At 45.1% G+C, this 20,701-nt stretch overlaps 1 protein-coding gene across 14 annotated transcripts in view; it reads right to left on the bottom strand.

Moving 5' to 3' along the window:
• The window catches only part of DRC8 (dynein regulatory complex subunit 8), a 122,366-nt gene extending 106,028 nt beyond the window's left edge, over positions 1-16,338 (bottom strand). For 4 of the 14 annotated variants that reach the window (XR_016219056.1, XR_016219058.1, XM_008268165.5 and 1 more), the window contains exon 1: positions 15,243-16,338. Coding sequence is in view for 5 of the 14 variants with exons in the window: in XM_008268165.5 (XP_008266387.1) it covers positions 15,243-15,267 (25 nt within the window). In the remaining 9 variants the exon portion in view is untranslated. Of the gene's footprint in view, positions 1-13,102; positions 13,214-15,242 lie in introns of all 14 variants that reach the window. The other 10 variants (XR_016219054.1, XR_016219055.1, XM_089311661.1 and 7 more) reach the window with 6 other exon arrangements.
• Between the last annotated feature and the right edge of the window lie 4,363 nt (positions 16,339-20,701).

Raw genomic sequence — 20,701 nt, 5'->3', positions numbered from 1 at the left:
TTCTGAAACAACTCCCTGCTAACATGCCTGAGAAAGTAGAGGAGGGTGGTCAAGGTCCTTGGGCCCCTGCACCCACACAGGAGACCCGGAAGAAACTCCTGGCTCCTGGCTTCAGTTCAGCCCAGCTCCAGCAGTTGCAGCCATTTGGGGAGTGAACCAGCAGATGGAAGATATCTGTCTCTCTCATTCTCTCTCTCTCTCTTCCACTCTCTCTCTCTCTCTGCCTCTGCCTTTCAAATAAAATAGATGAATCTTTAAAAAAGCAAAAGACAGTTTATTTAAACAAATAATGCAGCTCAGTTTTTCTAAAGTTGAGATGTCAGTATACATATTTAAATGTTTAACTAGGTGCACAAAATCCCACCGACAGAAATTAGGATAAAATAATAAGCCCCAAGAGGAATACTTACCATAAAAACTGTTTAAAGCATAGAACAAAGAAGGTAAAGAAATGCCCTCAAGGTTAATTAGCTGAAGTATAATCATGTTGTTGTTCTGTTTTGACCCCAAGTAATGGCAATACCTACTCCAGAAAAAATTCTGGGAAAAAAAAAACTTTTTGTCTGTCTTTTGTGGATAGTTAATGAATTCTTATTTCATGAACTACTTGATTCAAAGACAATAATATCACTAAATTACTAGGCTGAAAACTGAAATACTGGGCGCATAATTGTACTAGCAGTTAAGATGTCACCTGGGACACCTGTATCCCACACTGGAGTGCCCGGCTTCAGTCCTGGCTTCACTCCCAATTCCAGCTTCCTGCCAAGGCAAGACTCCGGGAAGCAGTGGTGATGGCTCAAGTAACTGGGTTCTTGCCACCCATGTGGGAGACCTAGATTGAGGCATGTGGAGAGCAAAAGAGCTGCTTAAAGCTCACTTCCCCTCTGTCTGTCTCTCAAATGTGTTAAATAAATAAAAATTTTAAAACAGAATACTATGGGCCTGGCGTTGTGGCACAGCAGGTAAAGCAGCTGCCTGCTAAGCCAGCATCCCTTACGAGCGCCGGCAAGTCCCAGCTACTCCACTTCCAATCCAGTTCCCTGCTATTATGCCTGGGAAAGCAGCAGACGATGGCCCACGTGTTTGGGCCCCCGCACCCATGTGAGAGACCCAGATGCAGTTCCAGGCTTGTGGCATCAGCCTGACCTGACCCAGCTCTAGCTGTTGTGACCACTGGGGAGTGAACCAGCAGACAGACCTCTCTCTCTCCCTATCTCTGTTTAGCCCTGTCTTTCTATAACTCTGCCTTTCAAATAAATAATAAATACATTTTTAAAGGAATGCTATGTTCAACCATCATCTAGTTTTATGTTAATTTGTGCTTTCATTTATTAAACGTTTATTGATCATCCACGATAAAATGTGTTCTGATTTAAAAGAAAAACAGATCAGCTACAGTAAATTATAACAGATCAGTGCTAAAACTCAGCAAGGTACATGGGTGATACTATACAAACGTAAGAGTGTCCTCCACCTCAGACTTGAAGATGAGACTGAGAGAGGCCAGAAGAGTCACCAGTTGGAATGGAGAGGTGTTCATTCATCCCTAACTGTTTCCTCCAAGTACTCACATCCAGTCACAAACCTAGAATCTCCAGACTGAAACCTTCTCTATTTCTTCTGCAGCCAACTCATCTAGGATACCATAATCATCCTCCACTCTTGCCCTGCTGCAGTCTTCCACAATACAGCCAAGTCACAGTCGACATGCTGGTTAAGAAGCCTGTGTCCTGGGGCCAGTGCTGTGGCATAGCGGCTAAAGCCACAGCCTGCAGTGCCGGCATCCCATGTGGGCACAGGTTCCAGACCCAGCTGCTCCACTTCCGATCTAGCTCTCTGCTGCTATAGCCTGGAAAGCAGTAGAAGATGGCCCAAGTCCTTGGGCCCCTGTACCTGTGCAGGAGACCCAGAAGAAGCTCCTAGCTCCTGGCTTCAGATTGGCACAGCTCTGGCCATTGCAGCCAATTAGGGAGTGAACCAGTGGATGGAAGATGGAAGACCTTTCTCTCTCTCTGCCTCTCCTTCTCTCTCTGTGTAACGGACTTTAAAAAAGAAGCAGCAGCAGCAGCAGCAGCCACCTGTGTCCCACACAGGAGTGCCTAGGTTTCTGACTCTGGTTCCTGACCATAGCTTCCTGATAATGCACTCCTTGGGAGGCAGCAGGTGATGGCTCAAATCACTGAGTCCCCCTCAGGTCCCTGTCAGGAGATGTGGATTAAGTTCCTGGCTCTGGGATTCTACCTAGTCCTGGTCATTTGGGGCATTTAGGGAGTAAACTAGAAGATGGAAGTGCTCTTCTATGGCCTTTCATACAAATAAAACATTTTTGAAACTTAAAAACAAAAAAACATAAAGTGAATTGTGTTGCCTTTCTGTTTAAAAAGCTTGGATGGCTTCATCTTGCTCTTAGAAGCCGGTTTCCCTGACCTAGTCTTCCAAAACACTTGTTGGCATGGTGGTAAGATCTGGGTAAGGAGAAGCGATCTATAACCATCATCTGTCAGGGGGGTGGGCATCTGGCACAGTAGCTAAGATGCCACTTGGGATACCTACACCCATAGCAGTACACCTGGATTTGGGTCTCTGCTCCATTTCTGATCACAGCTCCCTGCAAACGCACACCCTGGGAGGCTTCAGGTGATAGCTCAAGCACTTGGGCTCCTGCTACCTATGTGGGAGGCCCAAATGGAGCTCAGGGCTCCTGGCTTTGGCCTGGCCCAGCCCTGGCTCTTGCAGGCATTTGGAGAACGAACCAATGAATGTTCAATCTTTCCCTCTCTAACCTTTCAAATAAAATAAAATAAATTTTTTAAAAATTAAATTAGTGGCATTGCATCTCTGTGCTGTGACCTTCAGAAGTGTTTTGTAAGACTGCTCCCATATCCTGAGGTAAGACAGGAAGACTAACAGCACTGCTACTGACCAAATGTAGATACATGGGATGACATTCTGGTAGTGTTTTTTCCCTCTAGAGTCTAGAGTAGGTGTTTATTAGAGCAAACATTCTAAGCATATTTAGAAGCTATTTTTTTCCCTTTCCCCATGCTAGGCAACAAGATCTTTCTAGGCACTGTACCATGATACCTTGGGTAGGGCTCCTGGATGTAAAACCCAAGAAAATATGAAGGTCTGAAGACTTTCTGGAGTTTCTCATTCTCAAAGTAAGTATCACACATTCAGTCTCCATCAATGTGTCAGATCACCAAGTGTTTCAGTTTATAGCTCTAGCAGCAACAGATGTGATGATTTCCAATCTCCTACCTGCTGAAGCTAAAATTAAAAGTCTGCTTTAAGTATCTAAGCTTCCACTTACTCATCTGTTGAAAGAGGATAATAGATATACCTCCCATACAGGTTTGTTTTAAGGATTAAATTACATAATCCACATAAAAAACTGTGCCTCTGAAGTGCCTACTTCAGAGTAAGTGCTCTACAAATGTTAACTACTGGGTTGTTTTGGGTTGCTGGGTTCTTTTTTTTTTTTTTTAACCCTTTTGAGAACTTTCTTCATGAAGTTTTTCCTATCCTTAGTTTTCTTGTTTTCCCACAATTTTGCTAATTATGCTTTCAATTTTTTTTATTTGAAAGGCAGAGTTAGAGTGAGAGGGGGAGAAACACAGAGAGATATCTTCCATCTGCTGGTTCACTCCCCAAACAGCCACAATGGCCAGGGCTTGGTCAAGCCAAAACCAGGAGCCAAGAGCTCCTCTGTGGCTTTCCTAGGCACAGTAGCAGGGAGCTGGATTGGAAGTGCAACAGCCAGGACTTGGTCAAACCCATGCCCATATGGGATGCTGAAGCTACAGGCAGCAGCTTTAATCCACTATCCCACAATGCCTGCCTTTGTGCTTTCAATCTTATTTCCAGGTTCTTTTCTCTGCTTAATTACTGACTCTACCCAGAGTTCTGACTGTATTCCCTACTCTGTTCAGTCAACATTCTTTTCACTCTACCCGTTTTCTCCAGGCATTTCCACCCTCATGACTACAACCACTTATTGAGGGATGCATTCAAACAACCTAGCACCAATCTTTCTCATTTTTCATTCAGGAGATATTTATATATCAAGCACACACTGCTGTCTATCTTATAACTCAATCAAGATGTACCATAGGCACCTAAATGCAGTATGTGCAAGACTAGAGCCATTGTTTTTTTTGTTTTGTTTTGTTTTTTGTTTTTTGTTTTTTGGTTTTTTTTGACAGGCAGAGTGGACAGTGAGAGAGAGAGACAGAGAGAAAGGTCTTCCTTTGCCGGTGGTTCACCCTCCAATGGCCGCCGCGGCCGGCGCACCGCGCTGATCCGATGGCAGGAGCCAGGAGCCAGGTGCTTTTCCTGGTCTCCCATGGGGTGCAGGGCCCAAGCACCTGGGCCATCCTCCACTGCACTCCCTGGCCACAGCAGAGAGCTGGCCTGGAAGAGGGGCAACCGGGACAGAATCCGGCGCCCCGACCAGGACTAGAACCTGGTGTGCCGGCGCCGCTAGGCGGAGGATTAGCCTAGAGCCATTGTTTACATAACATGGTAATTCCTGTTTCTTCTCTTTGTTACCCAAGAAACCTGAGAGTCATTCCTTCCTCTGATCTGACCCAACATTCACATCCAACCTATTACAAAATCTATCAATTATATCTAGCTTCTTCTTCACTCCTGACTCCCATTACTTTGGTTCAGGGTCACGTCTTTCTGAGCTACTATATTGGGACTTCAATACTGTCCCACTCTCATCCACTCAACACACTTGCTCAAGTAATTTTTCTAAACAGTAAGTATGATTGTATCTCTTGTGAAAAATCTTTCATGGGACAATGATTTAAGACTAAAATTTAAAAGCCTACCGCACCTCCTAACTCGTCCTAAATTCCAGCCATACTGGAAGTAACAAAAGCATGATCCCTAGCCTCTTATGACTTAGAGGTCTAGAAGTGGACATCAAACAGCACACAGAGAGGTAATTATAAACCACAATATGAAGAGAAGGGAAAAGTATGAGAAGGAATAAAAGGGGGCTATAATTTCAAGGGTGTGTGTGTGAAACAGGTGACTCTCCCAAGGTACCCAGTCACTGTATAAATGCCACTATCATAGCACTTATCACATTATTATCTCCTAAGCTTTGTTTTCTTCATTAGACTAGAAATTCTTTGAACTGAAGTTCAGAGAAATTAAGTGACAAATCCAAGTAGAATCGGGAAAAAGACTGGTAAAATCCTAGCCTAGGTCTTTAGACTCCCAAATTTATTACTGTGCTTAATAAGTTACTTTATTAGTCTTAATATCTATAAAACCCATAATAAAGTTTTACAAAGTATTGTCAAGTACAGATTTAGTAAATATGCTTTTGCAAATGGGTAATAATAATTTGTAATTAGCATATTAAGAAGGCTTTAAAAGTTTTGTAGAAATAATTCACATTAAATGAGGTTTTTTATAACAAACTTTTATCTTTAATTTTATAATGTAATCTTGACTAATAAAGTAATTTCTGTTAGCTGACTGTGATAAACAATGCTTAATGTGAAAAGAAATTAAAACTTTCTACAACAAAAACAGTTTTGTAGAAATGGCATTATAATTATAATAAGAAGATTTTTTAATGCCCATAAAAATCTACTCACCCTGATACAATCATCTCCCATGACCTGTGTAGTCCTCACCCATTTACACAAAAAAATTTTTTTTTGACAGGCAGAGTTAGACAGTGAGAGAGAGAGACAGAGAGAAAGGTCTTCCTTCCGCTGGTTCACCCCCTCAAATGGCCACTATGGCCTGTGCACTGCACCGATCCGAAGCTAGGAGCCAGGTACTTCCTTCTGCTCCCCCATGCAGGTGCAGGGTCCAAGCACTTGGGCCATCCTCCACTGCCTTCCTGGGCCACAGCAGAGAGTTGGACTGGAAGAGGGGCAACCGGGACAGAATCCGGCACCCCAACCGGGACTAGAACCTGGTGTGCCAGCACCACAGGCGTAGGATTAGCCTAGTACGCTGTGGTGCTGGCCCACAAATTTTTTTAGATGTTGCTTTAAATGACTACGACCCAACAGGCCAGACTATAACAATTTACTCTGTATCTTCCATTTATTGGACAAGTAAATTAAACCCATATTTTCAACTTTACGAATAACTTTACATTGAGAGGTTTTGTATTACAGATTTTTTTTTTCTCAGAATATACTGGAATGGGAGCCAGCACTGTGGCATAGCAGGTAAAGCCACCATCCCGGCATCCCATATGAGTACCAGTTTGAGCCCCAGCTACTCCACTTCCAATCTAGCTCCCTGCCAATGTATCTGGGAAAGCAGAGGAGGATGGCCCAAGTTCTTGGGCCCCTGCACCCATGTGGAAGACCTGGAAGAGGTTCCAGGCTCCTGACGTCAGCCTGGCTCTGCCCTGGTCATCGAAGCCACTTAGGAAGTGAACCAGCGGATGGAAGATTCATTTTCTCTCTCTCTCTCAGTCTCTCTCTCTCTCTGTAACTCTTTCAAAGAAATCAATAAATCTTTAAAAAACATATATGTACTGCTAAGGATAAATACTCAGGAGTACATTAAATATCATAGCATGTGGATATCAGGTTTTCCAAAACTGATTTTTTTCCAGAAAAAAAGTACTGACATTTGTTCTCATTTTGAATGCAGTAAACATTTCCATTTTTAAAAAATACTCATAATATAAAATATACCATCTTAACTGTTTTTAACTACACAGTTCAGAAGTGCTAAGTACATTCACATGGCTGCACAATCAAGCTCCAGCACTATTTTGATCTTGCAAAACTGGAACTCTATACTACTTAAACAACTTCTTGTCACTCCCTCCCCTGAGGCCATGGCAGCCCTAACCTACTTTCTGTCTCCATGAGGTACCTCATGCAACTGGAATCATACAGTATTTGTATTTCTGACTGGCTTTTTTGGTTTAATATAATGTCCTCAAGGTTCATCCACGTGGCGGCCTGTGTCAGAATTTCCTTTGTTATAGGCTGAATAATATTCCATTGTATTACAGACCACGTGTTGTTTATCCACCCATACCTGGATGGATATTTGGGTTGCTTCCACCTTTGGCTATCATGAATAATGTTCCTACAAACAGGGGTTACAAATAACCACTTTAAGACTCTACTTTCTGTTTCTTTTTTTTTTTTTAAGATTTATTTATTTGAAAGGCAGAGTTACAGAAAAAGAGAGGGACAGACAGAGAGCAAGATCTTCCATCCACTGGTCCACTCCCCAGATGACTGCAACAGTCAAGACTGGGACAGACCCAAGCCAGGAGCCTGGACCTTCCTCCAAGTCTCCCACATGGGTACAGCAGTCCAAGCACTTGGGTCATCTCCTGCTGCTCTCCCAGGCCATCAGCAGGGCGCTGGATCAGAAGCAGAGCAGCCAGGACACTAACTGGTGCACATATGGGATGCCAGTATTGCAGGCGATGACCTTACCCACTATGCCACACACTAGCCCCCTTTCAATTCTTTAAGTATATACCCAGAAGTTGCATTTCTGGGTCAAATGGTAATTCTGTTTTTAATTTTAAGGACATACCATATTGTTTTCTGTAGACACTTCATCATTTTACATTCCCATTAACAGTGCACAAGGGTCCCAACTTCTCCACATCATCACCAACACTTTTTTTTTCTGATAATAGCTAATGAGTGTGAGATGATACTTCAATGTCCTTCTTAAAAATATTATGAATTATTGTGGCCAGCGTTGTGGTGCAGCAGGTTAAGCACCACTTGGGACGTCCCTATCCCACATCTGAGTGCTGGTGAGTCCTGACTACTGTGTGCTCCAATCCAGCTTCCCTATTAATGCACTTGGGAAGCAAGGAGTGACAGTTCAGTACATGAGCTCCTTCCACCCAAACGGGAGATCAGGATGCAATTCCTAGCTCCTGGCCTCGGGCTGGCCCAGCCCCAGTCGTTGCCTCCCCAGGTGCATTAGCAGGGAGCTGGATTGGAAGTGGAGCAGCCGGCACAAGAACCAGTGCCTGGCACCCATATAGGATGCCTCCAGTGTAGGTGGGCAGCTTTATTCGATAAGCCACAAAGCCATCCCCATCTTTCCTATTTATTTCGCATTTCTTTAGTACCAGACATTGTGATGGGTGATGGGGATATAAGTATGAATAAGAAAACAATGACTGCATTACAACATCGTGAAATAGGCATAATTATCCCCAACTTACAACTGAGGAACCTGAGGCTCCTTAGGTTTAAACTGAGACCAGATAGTAAGAACTTGAGGAAGACAGAATTCAAATTCAGGTCTTACTCCAAAGCTCATCCTTTATACTATCCCACATATTACATACTCCGCACTACCAACAATTACTATTTAGGGGAAATCTTTCAATAATACTTACACTAATTTCTATTTTTTCTTTTTTTAAAAAAAGATTTATTCATTTATTTATTTGAAAGTCAGACTTACACAGAGAGAGGAGAGGCAGAGAGAGAGAGAGGTCTTCCATCTGCTGGTTCACTCCTCAATTGGCTGCAAGGGCTGGAGCTGTACCAATCCGAAGCCAGGAGCCAGGAGCTTCTTCCAGGTCTCCCAGGCGGGTGCAGGGGCCTAAGGACTTGAGCCATCTTCTACTGCTTTCCCAGGCCATAGCAGAGAGCTGGACTGGAAGTGGAGCAGCCAGGACACGAACTGGAGCTCATATGAGATGCCGGCACTGCAGGCGGCAGCCTTATCAACTACGCCACAGCACCAGCCCCTGTAATTTCTATTTTTCAATTTTGATTTCCAAATGTTATATTTTCAGTAAGTGGCACAACAAGGAAACAAAAAAATACCATTAACAAAGGGATAAACATTTGGCACGAGTAGTTAAGACACTGCTTGGGACTCCAGTATCCCATATTAGAGTGACGGGGATCCAGTCTTGGCTCCTCCTCTGATTCCAGCCTCCTGCTAATGCACACCCTGGCAGGCAGCAGGTCACAGTAAAGTTCTTGAGCCCTTACCACCCACATGGGAGACCTAGACTGGGTTCCAGGCTACTGACTTTGGCCTGGCCCAGACCGAGCTGTTGCATGCATTTGCAGAGTGAACCAGTGAATAGAAGATCCCATATAGGCGCCAGTTGGGAGTCCCAGCTGCTCCTCTTCCAATCCAGCTCTCTGCTAATGCACATAGGAAAGCAGAAGATGGCCCAAGTGCTTAGCCCTGTACCCACATGGAAGACCTGGAAGATGTCCTGGCTTTGGCCTTGCACAGCCCCAGCCACTGTGACCATTTGGGGAGTGAACCAACAGATGGAAGATCGATCGACCTCTGTCTCTCCTTCTCTCTCTGTAATTCTGCTTTTTCAAACAAATAAAAAATCTTAAAAAAAAAAAAAAAAAAAACCTCTGCCTGTCTCTATGTCTTGCTCTGACTCTGTTTTTCAAATAAACAAAAATAATACATAAATAATGCAGAAAATATTTTGTAAAAATATTACCAAACCATTTCCATTTAGGAACTGATCATTGCATGGGAAGCACTTGATCAAGCAACATTATCAAAGCAAATGAAGTAACAAAGAATATTTCAGTATAAACAAACAGTAAATTCTAGAGTGAGCTTTCAGTATCTGCAACTTACTAAAAAACACATACCTTCCAAAGTTCACTAGTCTTCCCAAAGTTATACTTTTATACCTAAGCAATTTGTTTCCTAGACATGAATCGAACTACAAATAGAAGAGCCTTCCTGTCCTATATAAAATTCTCTAGGAGGCAGAACCAACATGATTAAGGATCCAAAGAATCAACAGTAGCATTCATTTTCCATTTAAAAAAAAAAAAACAAAATGAAACAAAACAAAGGAATGTAAAAATGTTCTGGGTGAGGAAACTTTAGGGAAATGGTAAAACTTCAAAAATAATTTTTTCTGGGGCAAGCATCATAGTGCAGTGGGTTAACTAGCCATGTGGGATGTCCACTCCCTATATCAGACTGCTTAATTCAAGTCCTGGCTACTTTCCTATTAATGCAATGTGGAAGGCACCAGAAGACGGCCCAGGTGCTTGGGCCCCTGCCACCCACATGAGAGACCCATAAGGAGTTCCAGGATCCTGTCTCTGGTCTGCCCCAGCCCCAGGTGTTGCAGGCATTTGGGGAGTGAACCAGCAGATATAAGGTCTCTCTGTCACTCTACCTTTTTGGTAGATGAAAATAAACAAACATTTAAAAAAAAACAATAATTTTTCTCTCTCATTTCAAACATTTAGTTAAAAAAACTAAGTGATTTTTAAAATTTAACTTAATTCTAAAATTTAATTATTTTAACATAATTATATAAATTTCTTAATCTAGGAAAATAAATCATACTATGTTAAACTATAAAAATGCAAAAAAGGCATAAAATGCTACAAATAGGCATTAACGCTTTAAGTATATCTTATAGAGGGGTTGGTGCTGTGGCACAGTAGGTTAAAGCCCTGGCCTGAGGCGCTGGCATCCCATATGGGCGCCGGTTCTAATCCCAGCTGCTCCTCTTCCAATCCAGCTCTCTGCTATGGCCTGGGAAAGCAGTAGAAGATGGCCCAAGTCCTTGGGACCCTGCACCCATGTGGGAAACCCAGAAGAAGCTCCTGGCATCGGACTGGCGAAGCTCCAGCCATTGCGGCCATCTGGGGAGTGAACCAGCGGATGGAAGATCTCTCTTTCTGTCTCTACCTCTCTCTGTACCTCTTTCAGATAAATAAAGTAAATCTAAAAAAAAAATCTTATAGAAAAGTTTTATTAATAAAGCATAATAGTCCTTCTAATAGGTTAATTTAATTTTCTTAAACAACATTTTCAGTATTTTTTTCAATATTTCCTATTTTTTAAAGATTTATTTATTTATTTGAAAGGCAGAATTACAGAGAGGCAGAGAGAGAAAGAGAGAGAGAGAGAGCTTCCAGCAGCTGGTTCACTCCCCAAATGGCCGCAATGGGCAGAGCTGGACAGATCCAAAGCCAGGAGCAAAGAGCTTCTTGCAGGTCTCTCCTGCAGGTGCAGGGGCCCAAGCACTTGGGCCATCTTCTACTGTTTTCCCAGGCCATAGCAGAGAGCTGGACAGGAAGTGGAGCAGCTGGTACTTGAACTGGCACCCATATGGGATGCCAGCACTGCAGGCAGCAGCTTCACCCACTATGCCACAGCACCAGCCCCTCAGTATTGTTTTTGAAAGATTTATTTGTTTGAAAGTCAGAGTTATAGAGACAGAGAGGGAGAAACAGAGAGAGAGACAACTTCCATTTGCTTGGTTCACTCCCCAAATGGCTGCAACAGCTAAAGCCAGGAGCCAAGAATTTCTTCCCACAAGGGTGCGCAGGGGAGGGGACATGTTCTCAGGCCATCTTCTGCTGCTTTTTCCAAGGTTGTAAGCAGGGAGCCAGATGGGAAGTAGAGCAGCCAGGAGTGGAACCAATGCCAATATGAGATGCCAGCATTGCAGGCACCAGCTTTACCCGCTACACTACAAAGCCAACCCCTATTTTCAATACTTATATCAACATCAATCCTTAAATGTTGAAGAGGAGCTGGATACGATGGCTATGAAACTTACTCCTCTCTTACAACTTTTAAAAACCCTCAAGATCAACTATGAACATATAAAACACATGTATATCTCTACAAAGAGATCTTTATAATAGTTTCTTTTTAAAGACATGCCAGGGCATACTCTGGCACTAAAAAAAAGTTTATGAAACCAAATGAGATAGAATCATATAGCTTAAACAAAAAAAGAGAAACTAGATTAACGTACTTTTAGGTATGTTTGATTAGTTCAAATAATCTGAATTTAACATATACTTGAATGCCTAATGTATGCCAAGCACTCTGCCAATCAGCCAGTTATAGATCAGAAATAGTACCTGCTCTCTGGGAACTTAGAGGGTAATAGGTATACACTTCAAAACTATCTTCTGTTTGATTCTAATTTGAAAAGTATCTTCCGAAATATAAACACACTCCTCCAAAGCTTACGTATTACCCATATAATAGCCTACTAGGTAGTGAAATTAGCTTTCTGGCCCATGCATCAACGTACCACTGCTTAAACTAATCATAATCAATCATTCAGGTTTGCATATCAGTCTTTTCTAGTTAGAGTGAATCTTCCAATCCAGATTCTGACCTGTTACATGTATTTCTGAACCTTCAGAACTGAGAACCAGGGGCCAGCACTGTGACACCACAGGCTAAGCTGCTGCCTGTGACGCTGACATCCCATATGGGCATGGGTTCTAGTGCTGACTGCTCCACTTCCGATCCAGCTCCCTGCTAACGTGCCTGGGAAAGAAGTAGAAGATGAAGTAAGTACCTGGCCCCTTGCACCCATATTGGAGACCTGGATGGAATTCCAGGTTCCTGACTCCTGGCTTCAGCCTGGTCCAGCCCTGGTCGTTGAGATCATTTGGACAGTGAACCAGCAGATAGAAGATTTGTCTGGCTGGCTATCTCTCCCCCCTCCCCCCTGTAACTCTGCTTTTCAAATAAAATAAATAAACCCTTTCAAAAAAGGAGGGGTAATTCATGGGGCTGGCGTATGACCCTGCTGGTAAAGCCACCAACTGCAATGCCTGCTTCCCATAAGGGAGCTGGCTCAAGTCCTCCATGCTCCACTTGCAATCCAGCTAGCTCCCTATTAATGTGCCTGGGAAAGCCACAGAAGACAGCTCAATGCTTCGGCCCCTGCACCCACGTAGGAGACCCGGATGAAGCTTTGGGCTCCAAGTTTTGACCTGACACAGTCCCATCCTGTGCAGCCATTTGGGGAGTGAGCTAGAGGATGGAAGATCTCTCTATCATTCTCTTTTCTCTGCTACTCTCTCAAACAAATAAATAAATAAAAATTTCTACAAAAAAAAAGGTTCACGCTTTAAAAAGATCTTTAAAAAATAAAAGAACTGGCTGACACCGTAGCTCAATAGGCTAATCCTCCACCTGCGGTGCCGGCACCCCAGGTTCTAGTCCCAGTCGGGGCGCCAGATTCTGTCCCAGTGGCTCCTCTTCCTGTCCAGCTCTCTGCTGTGGCCCGGGAGTACAGTGGAGGATGGCCCAGGTCCTTGGGCCCTGCACCTGCATGGGAGACCAGGAGAAGCACCTGGCGCTCCTGGCTTCGGATCGGCACACCAGCCGCAGAGGCCATTGGAGGGTGAACCAACGGTAAAGGAAGACCTTTCTCTCTGTCTCTCTCTCTCGCTGTCCACTCTGCCTGTCAAAAAAATAAAATAAAATAAAATAAAAGAACTGAGAATCAAATATAGGAATGCAATGTCCTCTCAAAGATATATCACCAAGTGAGTCCCCATTTATTTCCTCATACCCTTCAGACTGCAGTTAGTTGTCTCCTGAGTTTTTTAAAATTCACATAAACAGAATTTATTAAAAAGTTCTGAAATATAAAAAGTGTGCATATTTATAAAGTGCTGTGTGGTATTTCATTACATGAGTAATATCCTTATAAAACTGTTTTAAGAATAAATGAGATATAGCATACAACAATGCTTCGCCAACTTTAATGCACATACGGAGCACCCAGGGATACATTAGAACAAGGTCTCTGATTTGGTAGGTCTAGGGCAGTGCCTGAGACCGCTCATTTCTGGTAAGCTCCCAGTGACGCCCAGATTGCCTGAGTCCATTACACCTGCCATAATGTTGGGCACAAAAGTTGTTCAGCCTGGGTACCTGTCCCCTCCCATTTGTGTGTGTTATCTCCCTCACTGACCTCGATGTCCTTGTCATCTGTGTTGAATCTGCCTTCCATAGGACAAGCATTAAACAAACGCCAACTGAATAAAAGACAGCCAGCTTTCACCACTTATTACTTCTTCTATGGTTATACACATAACTACATCTTCATCCAAATTAATTTTCAACAGAAAAAAGTATTCGTTGAAAACTGAAAAAAATGGGAAGCTCCCAACCTCTTTAAAAAAAAATTCTTAGGTTGATCAGATTTAAAAAAAAATCTGTGATGATTTTTCTCCTTTTTGGTACATAATAACAATAGATCAAAATAACATCCCGTTTTCTGGGTTAAGTCTTGCTAAAAGCAAAATGAATAAAATAAGCCTGCCTTCCCGGATTACTATAAAAATCAGTATGCCTGTCATCAAGTAAGTAGGCCTTTGGCACGGTTTCACGTTTGTCTGCGCAGATCTTCTGGGCTCACCATGACTGGGGAGCTCACGTAAACCCTAGCTGTGAGCCCAAACTACCTTTGTTCTTTGATTAAAAAAAAAAAAAAAATAGAGCTTTTCTGAAGGCTCCAAAAAGGAAACCAAAGTAGAGTGTGATTTTTCACTTCTAAGATGTTCGATTCTACGGTCTCGTAATTCTTTCGGTGTTTTTGCCAATTATCAAACAATTATTTTGGCGTGACTAAGAGGACGGTTAACCGAGGACCCGATTTTAAATCACAGCCCTGAATTAAAGACAACGTCCGGGCCCTTGAAAACTAAACGTGGATGTTAGGGATCCGCGGCTCCGCACGGGAAACACATCAATCCTCTCGGCCCGCCGCAACCCGGCCAGACCGCCCCGCGCACCGCGGCGCAAGCGCGGCCCCGCCCGCTCTCGCTTTTTCCCTCTTTATGAACAGCTGCGTGGGCCGTTACTGTTTCTGTGTTTTTAAGATGCCGGACGAGGTGCAGCCCCGAGTCCCACCACCAGAGAGGCGCGGCAGGAGCGGCTGTGACCCCGAGGCCGTCCTCTCGCGTCCTCACCGAGGCGGCAAGATGGTGGCCGCAAACGCCATCCAGCCGGGGCCGGGGCGGGGCTTCAGCGCGGGCTGAGCGGACTCCGCCAGATTTGGGCGGCCAGAACCCGTCCCCGGCCAGGCCGGCCCCCCGGTGCCCACAGCCGGGACAGCTGCTGGTGTGGCGCCTGCGGCAGCGAGACCCCGGCGAGGGTGTGGAGGCGGCGGCGGCGACCGTGAACAACGACGCCATTATCAGCGTCCGCGGGCCGGCGCCTCCTCCGCAGCCCGCGCTGCAGCAGGCCCGGCCTCCGCGGGCGGGGGAGGAGGACGCCGCGGGCGGGGGCGGGGGAGGGGAGGGGAGGGGCGGGGCCCGGCGGCGGCCCGGGCGGGCTGCGGGGCCGGGGGCGGGAGGGCACCCTCCGGAGGCCACCCTTTTCCCGCGGCAGGGACAAGATGGAGGGTGGCCCGCCCCTCCCCGGCCGGGACAGCCCCGGGTCGCAGCGGGCGACGAGGGCAGCCCTCCCCTCGGCGCGCCTACCTGTACCTTCTCTATCATCCGCCATCTTGTAGCCGCGCCGGTCGCCGGGGAGAAGCCCACCGTTAACGGTTAACGTCGGTCGCGGCGTCCTTGCCCCCTGCGGGTCCCCTCCCCCGCGCACCCTGGAGGCGGGGTGGCTCGGAATCGTGGGGTAGGAAGACCCCGGGCGGCGGTAGAGGGAACACTGGGAGCTGGCGCGCTTCCCGCCACGACCCTCGGGCGCGCGCGCCGCCGGCGGGTCGGCCGTTGGACCCGGTGTCGCCCTCCAGCCCGGGGGCCCGAGCCCGGGGACTTTGGGTCTAGGGGAGTTTATTTCACAAGGTTCCGGGCCCCTCCTTTCTCACCCCTTGGGGGCCGCGCGCGCACAGAGTGCTCGCCCCCTCCCCTCGTGTTTGCAAGACGTGGCGTTGCTTTTTTTTTTTTTTTTTTTCTTTTCCCCAAACTGCCGATTTGGAAACGCAGCCAGAGCTGCTGGGTGAAGAGCTCAGCTCCTGGGGGGGTAAGGGGGGCAGACCCGAGCCGCCCTCCAGCCTCCTCCCTCCCCATTCACAGCCGCGCTGGTCCCCCGGTCCGCGCCGCCCTGTCCCGGAGCGAGCGAGCCAGCGAGCGAGCGCCCCGCCGCCTGTGAGAACTGGGGCTGCAACGGAAAAACTGGGCCGGGCGCAAGAGGAAACCAGAGCCATTCGACTATTATTACTGCGGGAGAGGAGTCGCTGTAGAAAAACATGTGCAAAATACGCGCAAACATTGCGTCGTCAAGGCTGCGATGCCTGATACTAAATAGAAGGTTCTCCTAGCAACAAAAATGGGGCTGGGTTGTGCTCGGTGTTGCATACGTTTAAATGTGTTTTTTTCTGGTGAAATCTGGCTTGACCTGCGTTGTTATCATAGGAGTTTTCAAAAGTGCTTTCCTGAAACTCGGCAGCTGTGACAGTGTGATGGCAGAAGTTTTTTTTCTTTTTAGGCTATGCTCACTAGGATATTTTCTTCTGAAAGAGAGTTTTCAATAAAATCCTGATGATGTTTCAAACGAGTCATTTATTCAAACTATTTCAGTGTGTATGTGTATGTGCTAAACAATTTGTAACATAAAACTGATTTATAAACCGGTAACCATAACTTTTAAGAGGCCTTCGAAATACAACATATTTAATGATTTTATTAACAGTTTTTAGTGCTCCTTTTATTCTGGTTCTGTAATCTGAGTAAGCCCTAAAGCAAACTGACTGTATTCTTCATTATAAAAATACACATTTGGGGGGCTGGTGTCGTGACACAGCGCATAAAGCCACCGCCTGTCTCATAGGGGCTCTGGTTCAAGTCCCAGCTGCTCCAATTCCAACCCAGCTCCCTGCAAATGAACCTGGGAAAGCAGCAGTTGGCCCAGGTGTTTGGGCCCCTGCCATTTAATGAGGGAGGCTGGGTTGAAGCACCTGGCTCCTGGCTTTGGCCTGGCCTAGCCCCAGCCATTGCAGCCATCTAGGGAGTGAATCAGCATGTCTCTGGCTCCTGGCTTTGGCCTGGCCTAGCCCCAGCCATTGCAGCCATCTAGGGAGTGAATCAGCATGTCTCCCTCTAAGTAACTTTCATATAAGTAAATCCTTTAAAAAATGCATTTTTCTATTGAAGATACTATTTGGTGCTGTGATCAGCGTTCTGTGTGAATTTGAATGTAAACAATTGAATCATCACAAAATAGCTTGTATTGGAAGATAAATGCTTACATAAAATGATTCCAATTATATATAGTATGTTCTTAATACCCAGAAATACTCATTAACATTCATTTATATTTAAATCCTACACTCATTGTGTGCTAATTATTTATTTTTAAAGGCTCTCCATATAAATAAGGAAGGGTTTGAAGTAAGTAGGAAACTCCAAATCTGCTCTCAGGCTCACTCGTCACTGCTCTGGCTTTGCCTAGCTGTTGGCAGGCTTTTTTCTTTCTGGAATGCCTGTCCCCAGCTCTCCGTGCACCAGCAGGCACTCTCCCACAGACTGCTGTCCCCTGCTGCTTGTCCTGCTGATGACCTTCAAGGTCACCTACTCCTTCAAGTTTGCCCTCTCAACCCCTTCCTCAGGGAGCTTCTCACGCTGATTTGCTATGGCTTTCCTCCCTCCAGAGGAGGGAACTGCTTCGCTCAGCCATATGTCCCTGGTGCCTGGAACAACATCTCAGGTTTTCTATCTCAAATAATACATAGATCAACAATTAAGATAAGAATTAGTCTTCACGGGGACTTGTTGAGAAGATCCACATCTACAACATTCATTGCAAGTAAGACAGTTTGTCCATTTGCATTGTATTTTTTTGTGTAAGTATTGGCAGTACAGGTTAATAAGAATGAAACCTTTATATAAAAACTTAAAAGCTGAATTTATTATTCTAAGAGTTGAACTGTGTTGTGGCCCAGCGGGTTAAGCCACTGCTTGTGACACCTGCTCCCATATTGGAGCACTAGGGTCCCAGCTGCTCTGCCTCAGAGTCAGCCCCCTGCTAATGCACCTGGGAAAGCAATGGAAGGTGGCCCAAGTGCTTGGGGCCCTGCACCCTTGTGGGAGACCCAGAAGAAGCAAGCTAGAGCCCAGTTCCAGCCATTGAGGCCATTTGGGGAGTGAACCAGCAAATGAAATTTCTCTCTCCTGTCACTCTGCCCTTCAAATAAATAAATCTTAAAAAAAAAAAAAAAAACAGATTTCTCTGCAAACTCCTCCCACAATATTTTTAGCTATTTTACTGAATTTAATCACCAAAGCTTTTTAAGTTACTCCAAACCACATTAATCTTTGCTTCTCAACTCCTAGAGCACATTTACCATACTGTTGCTCCAGGCTTCAGTGAGTAAAAAAAAAAAAAAAAAAAAAAAAAAAAAAAAAAGTAAATTAACTAACACCCCTCATTAGTTTTGAAGACCAGAGCTTAATCTTCTACACCTATATCCTCAGTACCCAGCCTGACTGGGGACATGCTTGGGACATACTTCTCAACTATTTCATTAGCTGATTACACATAAAAGTACACAATGCTGAAAATATTTCCAGATAAAAATGATTACCCAAATAGTAAAATAAAGGTCCACAGTGCCATTGAGAAATCATCTGCATTATGCTGATCTTTTTTTTTTTTTTAATTTCTTTATTTATTTGAAAGAGTGAGAGAGAGGGGCCAGTGCTGTGGCGTAGCAGGTTAAGACACCACCTGGGGCCGGCACTGCAGTGCAGTGGGTTGACACCCTGGCCTGAAGCACTGACATCCCATATGGGTGCCGGTTTGAGACCGGCTGCTCCACTTCCTGTCCAGTTCTCTGCTAAGGCTCGGGAAAGCAGTGGAGGATGGCCCAAGTCCTTGGGGCCCTGCACCCACATGGGAGACCTGGAAGAAGATCCTGGCTCCTGGCTTCAGATCGGCGCAGCTCCAGCCATTGCGACCAGTTGGGGAGTGAACCAGCAGATGGAAGGCCTCTCTCTCTCTCTCTCTTTCTCTCTCTTTCTTTCTGCCTCTCTGTGTAACTCTTTCAAATAAATAAATAAATCTTAAAAAAAAAAAAAAAGACACCACCTGTGATGTCAGCATCCTGTATGGGTGCCAGTTCTAGTCTTGGCTTCTCCACTTACAATCCACCTCCCTGCTAATGTGCCTGGGAAAGTATTGGGGGATGGCCCAGTTATTAGGCCCCTGCACCCACGTGGGAGACACAGAAGAAGCTCCTGGCTCCTGGCTTCAGCCTGGCCCAGTCCTGGCTATTGCAGCCACTTGAGGAGTGAACCAATGGATGGAAGAGCTAGCTCGCGCTCTCCCCCCTCCTCTTTGTAACTCTACCTTTCAAATGAATAAAATAAATATTTACAGAGACAGAGAGATCTTCCATTTGCTGGTTCACTCCCCAAATGGCTGCAATGGCCAGAGCTGGTCCAGGTTGAAGCCAGGAGTCTAGAACTCCATCTAGGTCTCCCATGTGAGTGGCAGGGGCTTCCTCTGCTGCTTTCCCAGGCTCACTAGCAGAGGTCTGGATAAGAAGTGGAGCAACCAGGACTTGAACTAATGCTCCAATAGGGGATGTTGGTGTCACAAACAGTGGCTTAACTCCCTGTGCCACATGCAGGCTCCTATACTGATATTTGACTCAACTGTCCACTGTCTTTGTAGAAATCTTACACTTTTTTAGTATTTATTTATTTATATATTTGAAAGACAGAGTTACAGAGTGGCAGAGGCAGAAAGACAGAGAGAGAGAGAGAGATCATCCACCACTGTTTTACTCCCCAAATGGTTGCAATGGCTAAAGCTGGGCCAATCCAAAGCCAGGAGCCAGGAGCTTCTTCTGGGTCTCTCACCTAGGTACAGGGGCCCAAGGACTTGAGTTATTTTCTACTGCTTTCCCAGGCCATAGTAGAGAGCTGAATCGGAAGTGGAGCAGTCAGGTCTCGAACTGGTGCCCATATGGGATGCCGGCACTGCAGGTGGAGGCTTTTCCCGCTACACCACAGCGCCAGCCCCCATATTACATTTTAACTCTTTTTTTTAATATTATCAGCTTGCTTTGGTCAATGGCAAACTATAACCATGCTTTTTCCTTACAATATATTTTGCTTCTGAACTACAGCTTGAGTGATTTTGTAATATTGTACACTGCCAAAGCATTATTTCACTTAGGTATCTCAGCAATTTTCAGAAACTCAGAACCATAAAATTATTTTTAATCCCACTTGAGAGTATTTCGGAATATCAGGGCTAAATCAGAAAAGCTAGAATGCTGTTTTTGAGAAACTTAGCTGATGGACGATATTCTATGGGACCAGATGGATATGTACAGGTTATGCCTTCTGCATAGTTGAATTTGTGCAGTGAATTAAATCTATTCAGACAGGCGTCAGTGGAGTGCCCATGGAGAACACAGAAAATGTTTCTTCTGAAGGTAGCTGGCTTGGTTACCGAACATTCCAGTTAAGTGTGAAGGGTAAGTGGTGTGAATACTGCAGAGTGACAGTCAAAAAAGTCTCCCCCCCACACCATGTCTGCTTCCATTGTATGGAAATAATTGAAATCTCCTCAGAGTAGGAATACAGCATTTCCCCCTACCTAACAGGCTCTGTCCCAAGACCCCCCGGGGATGCCTGAAAATGTAGGTGGTACTGGACCCTAAACTCTACAGGGACAATGCTTTTTCCTTTACAGATATACCTGCAATAAACTTTTAATTTATAAATTAGGAACAAGGAAAAATTAATATTAACATTCCATAAATCTTAGCAACATCAGCAAATGATTTTTTCTTTCATTTCAATAAAATTATTTATTTTCATTTTATTTGAAAGGCAGTGAGACATCTAACATCCTCTGGTTCACTTCCCGCATGCCCACAATAGCCAAGCCAGGCCTAAGCCAGAAGCCCAGCACTCAATCTGGATCTCCCACGTGGGTAGCAGGGACCCAGGGACTTGAGCAGTCACCTGCC

Source organism: Oryctolagus cuniculus, chromosome 13 (assembly GCF_051225735.1).
Source record: "Oryctolagus cuniculus isolate XC-2025 breed Fujian yellow rabbit chromosome 13, ASM5122573v1, whole genome shotgun sequence".
In the NCBI taxonomy this organism is placed as follows: Eukaryota; Metazoa; Chordata; class Mammalia; order Lagomorpha; family Leporidae; genus Oryctolagus; species Oryctolagus cuniculus.
The sequence above is the reverse complement of the archived record's forward strand: the minus strand, read 5'-3'. Positions and strand labels throughout refer to the sequence as shown.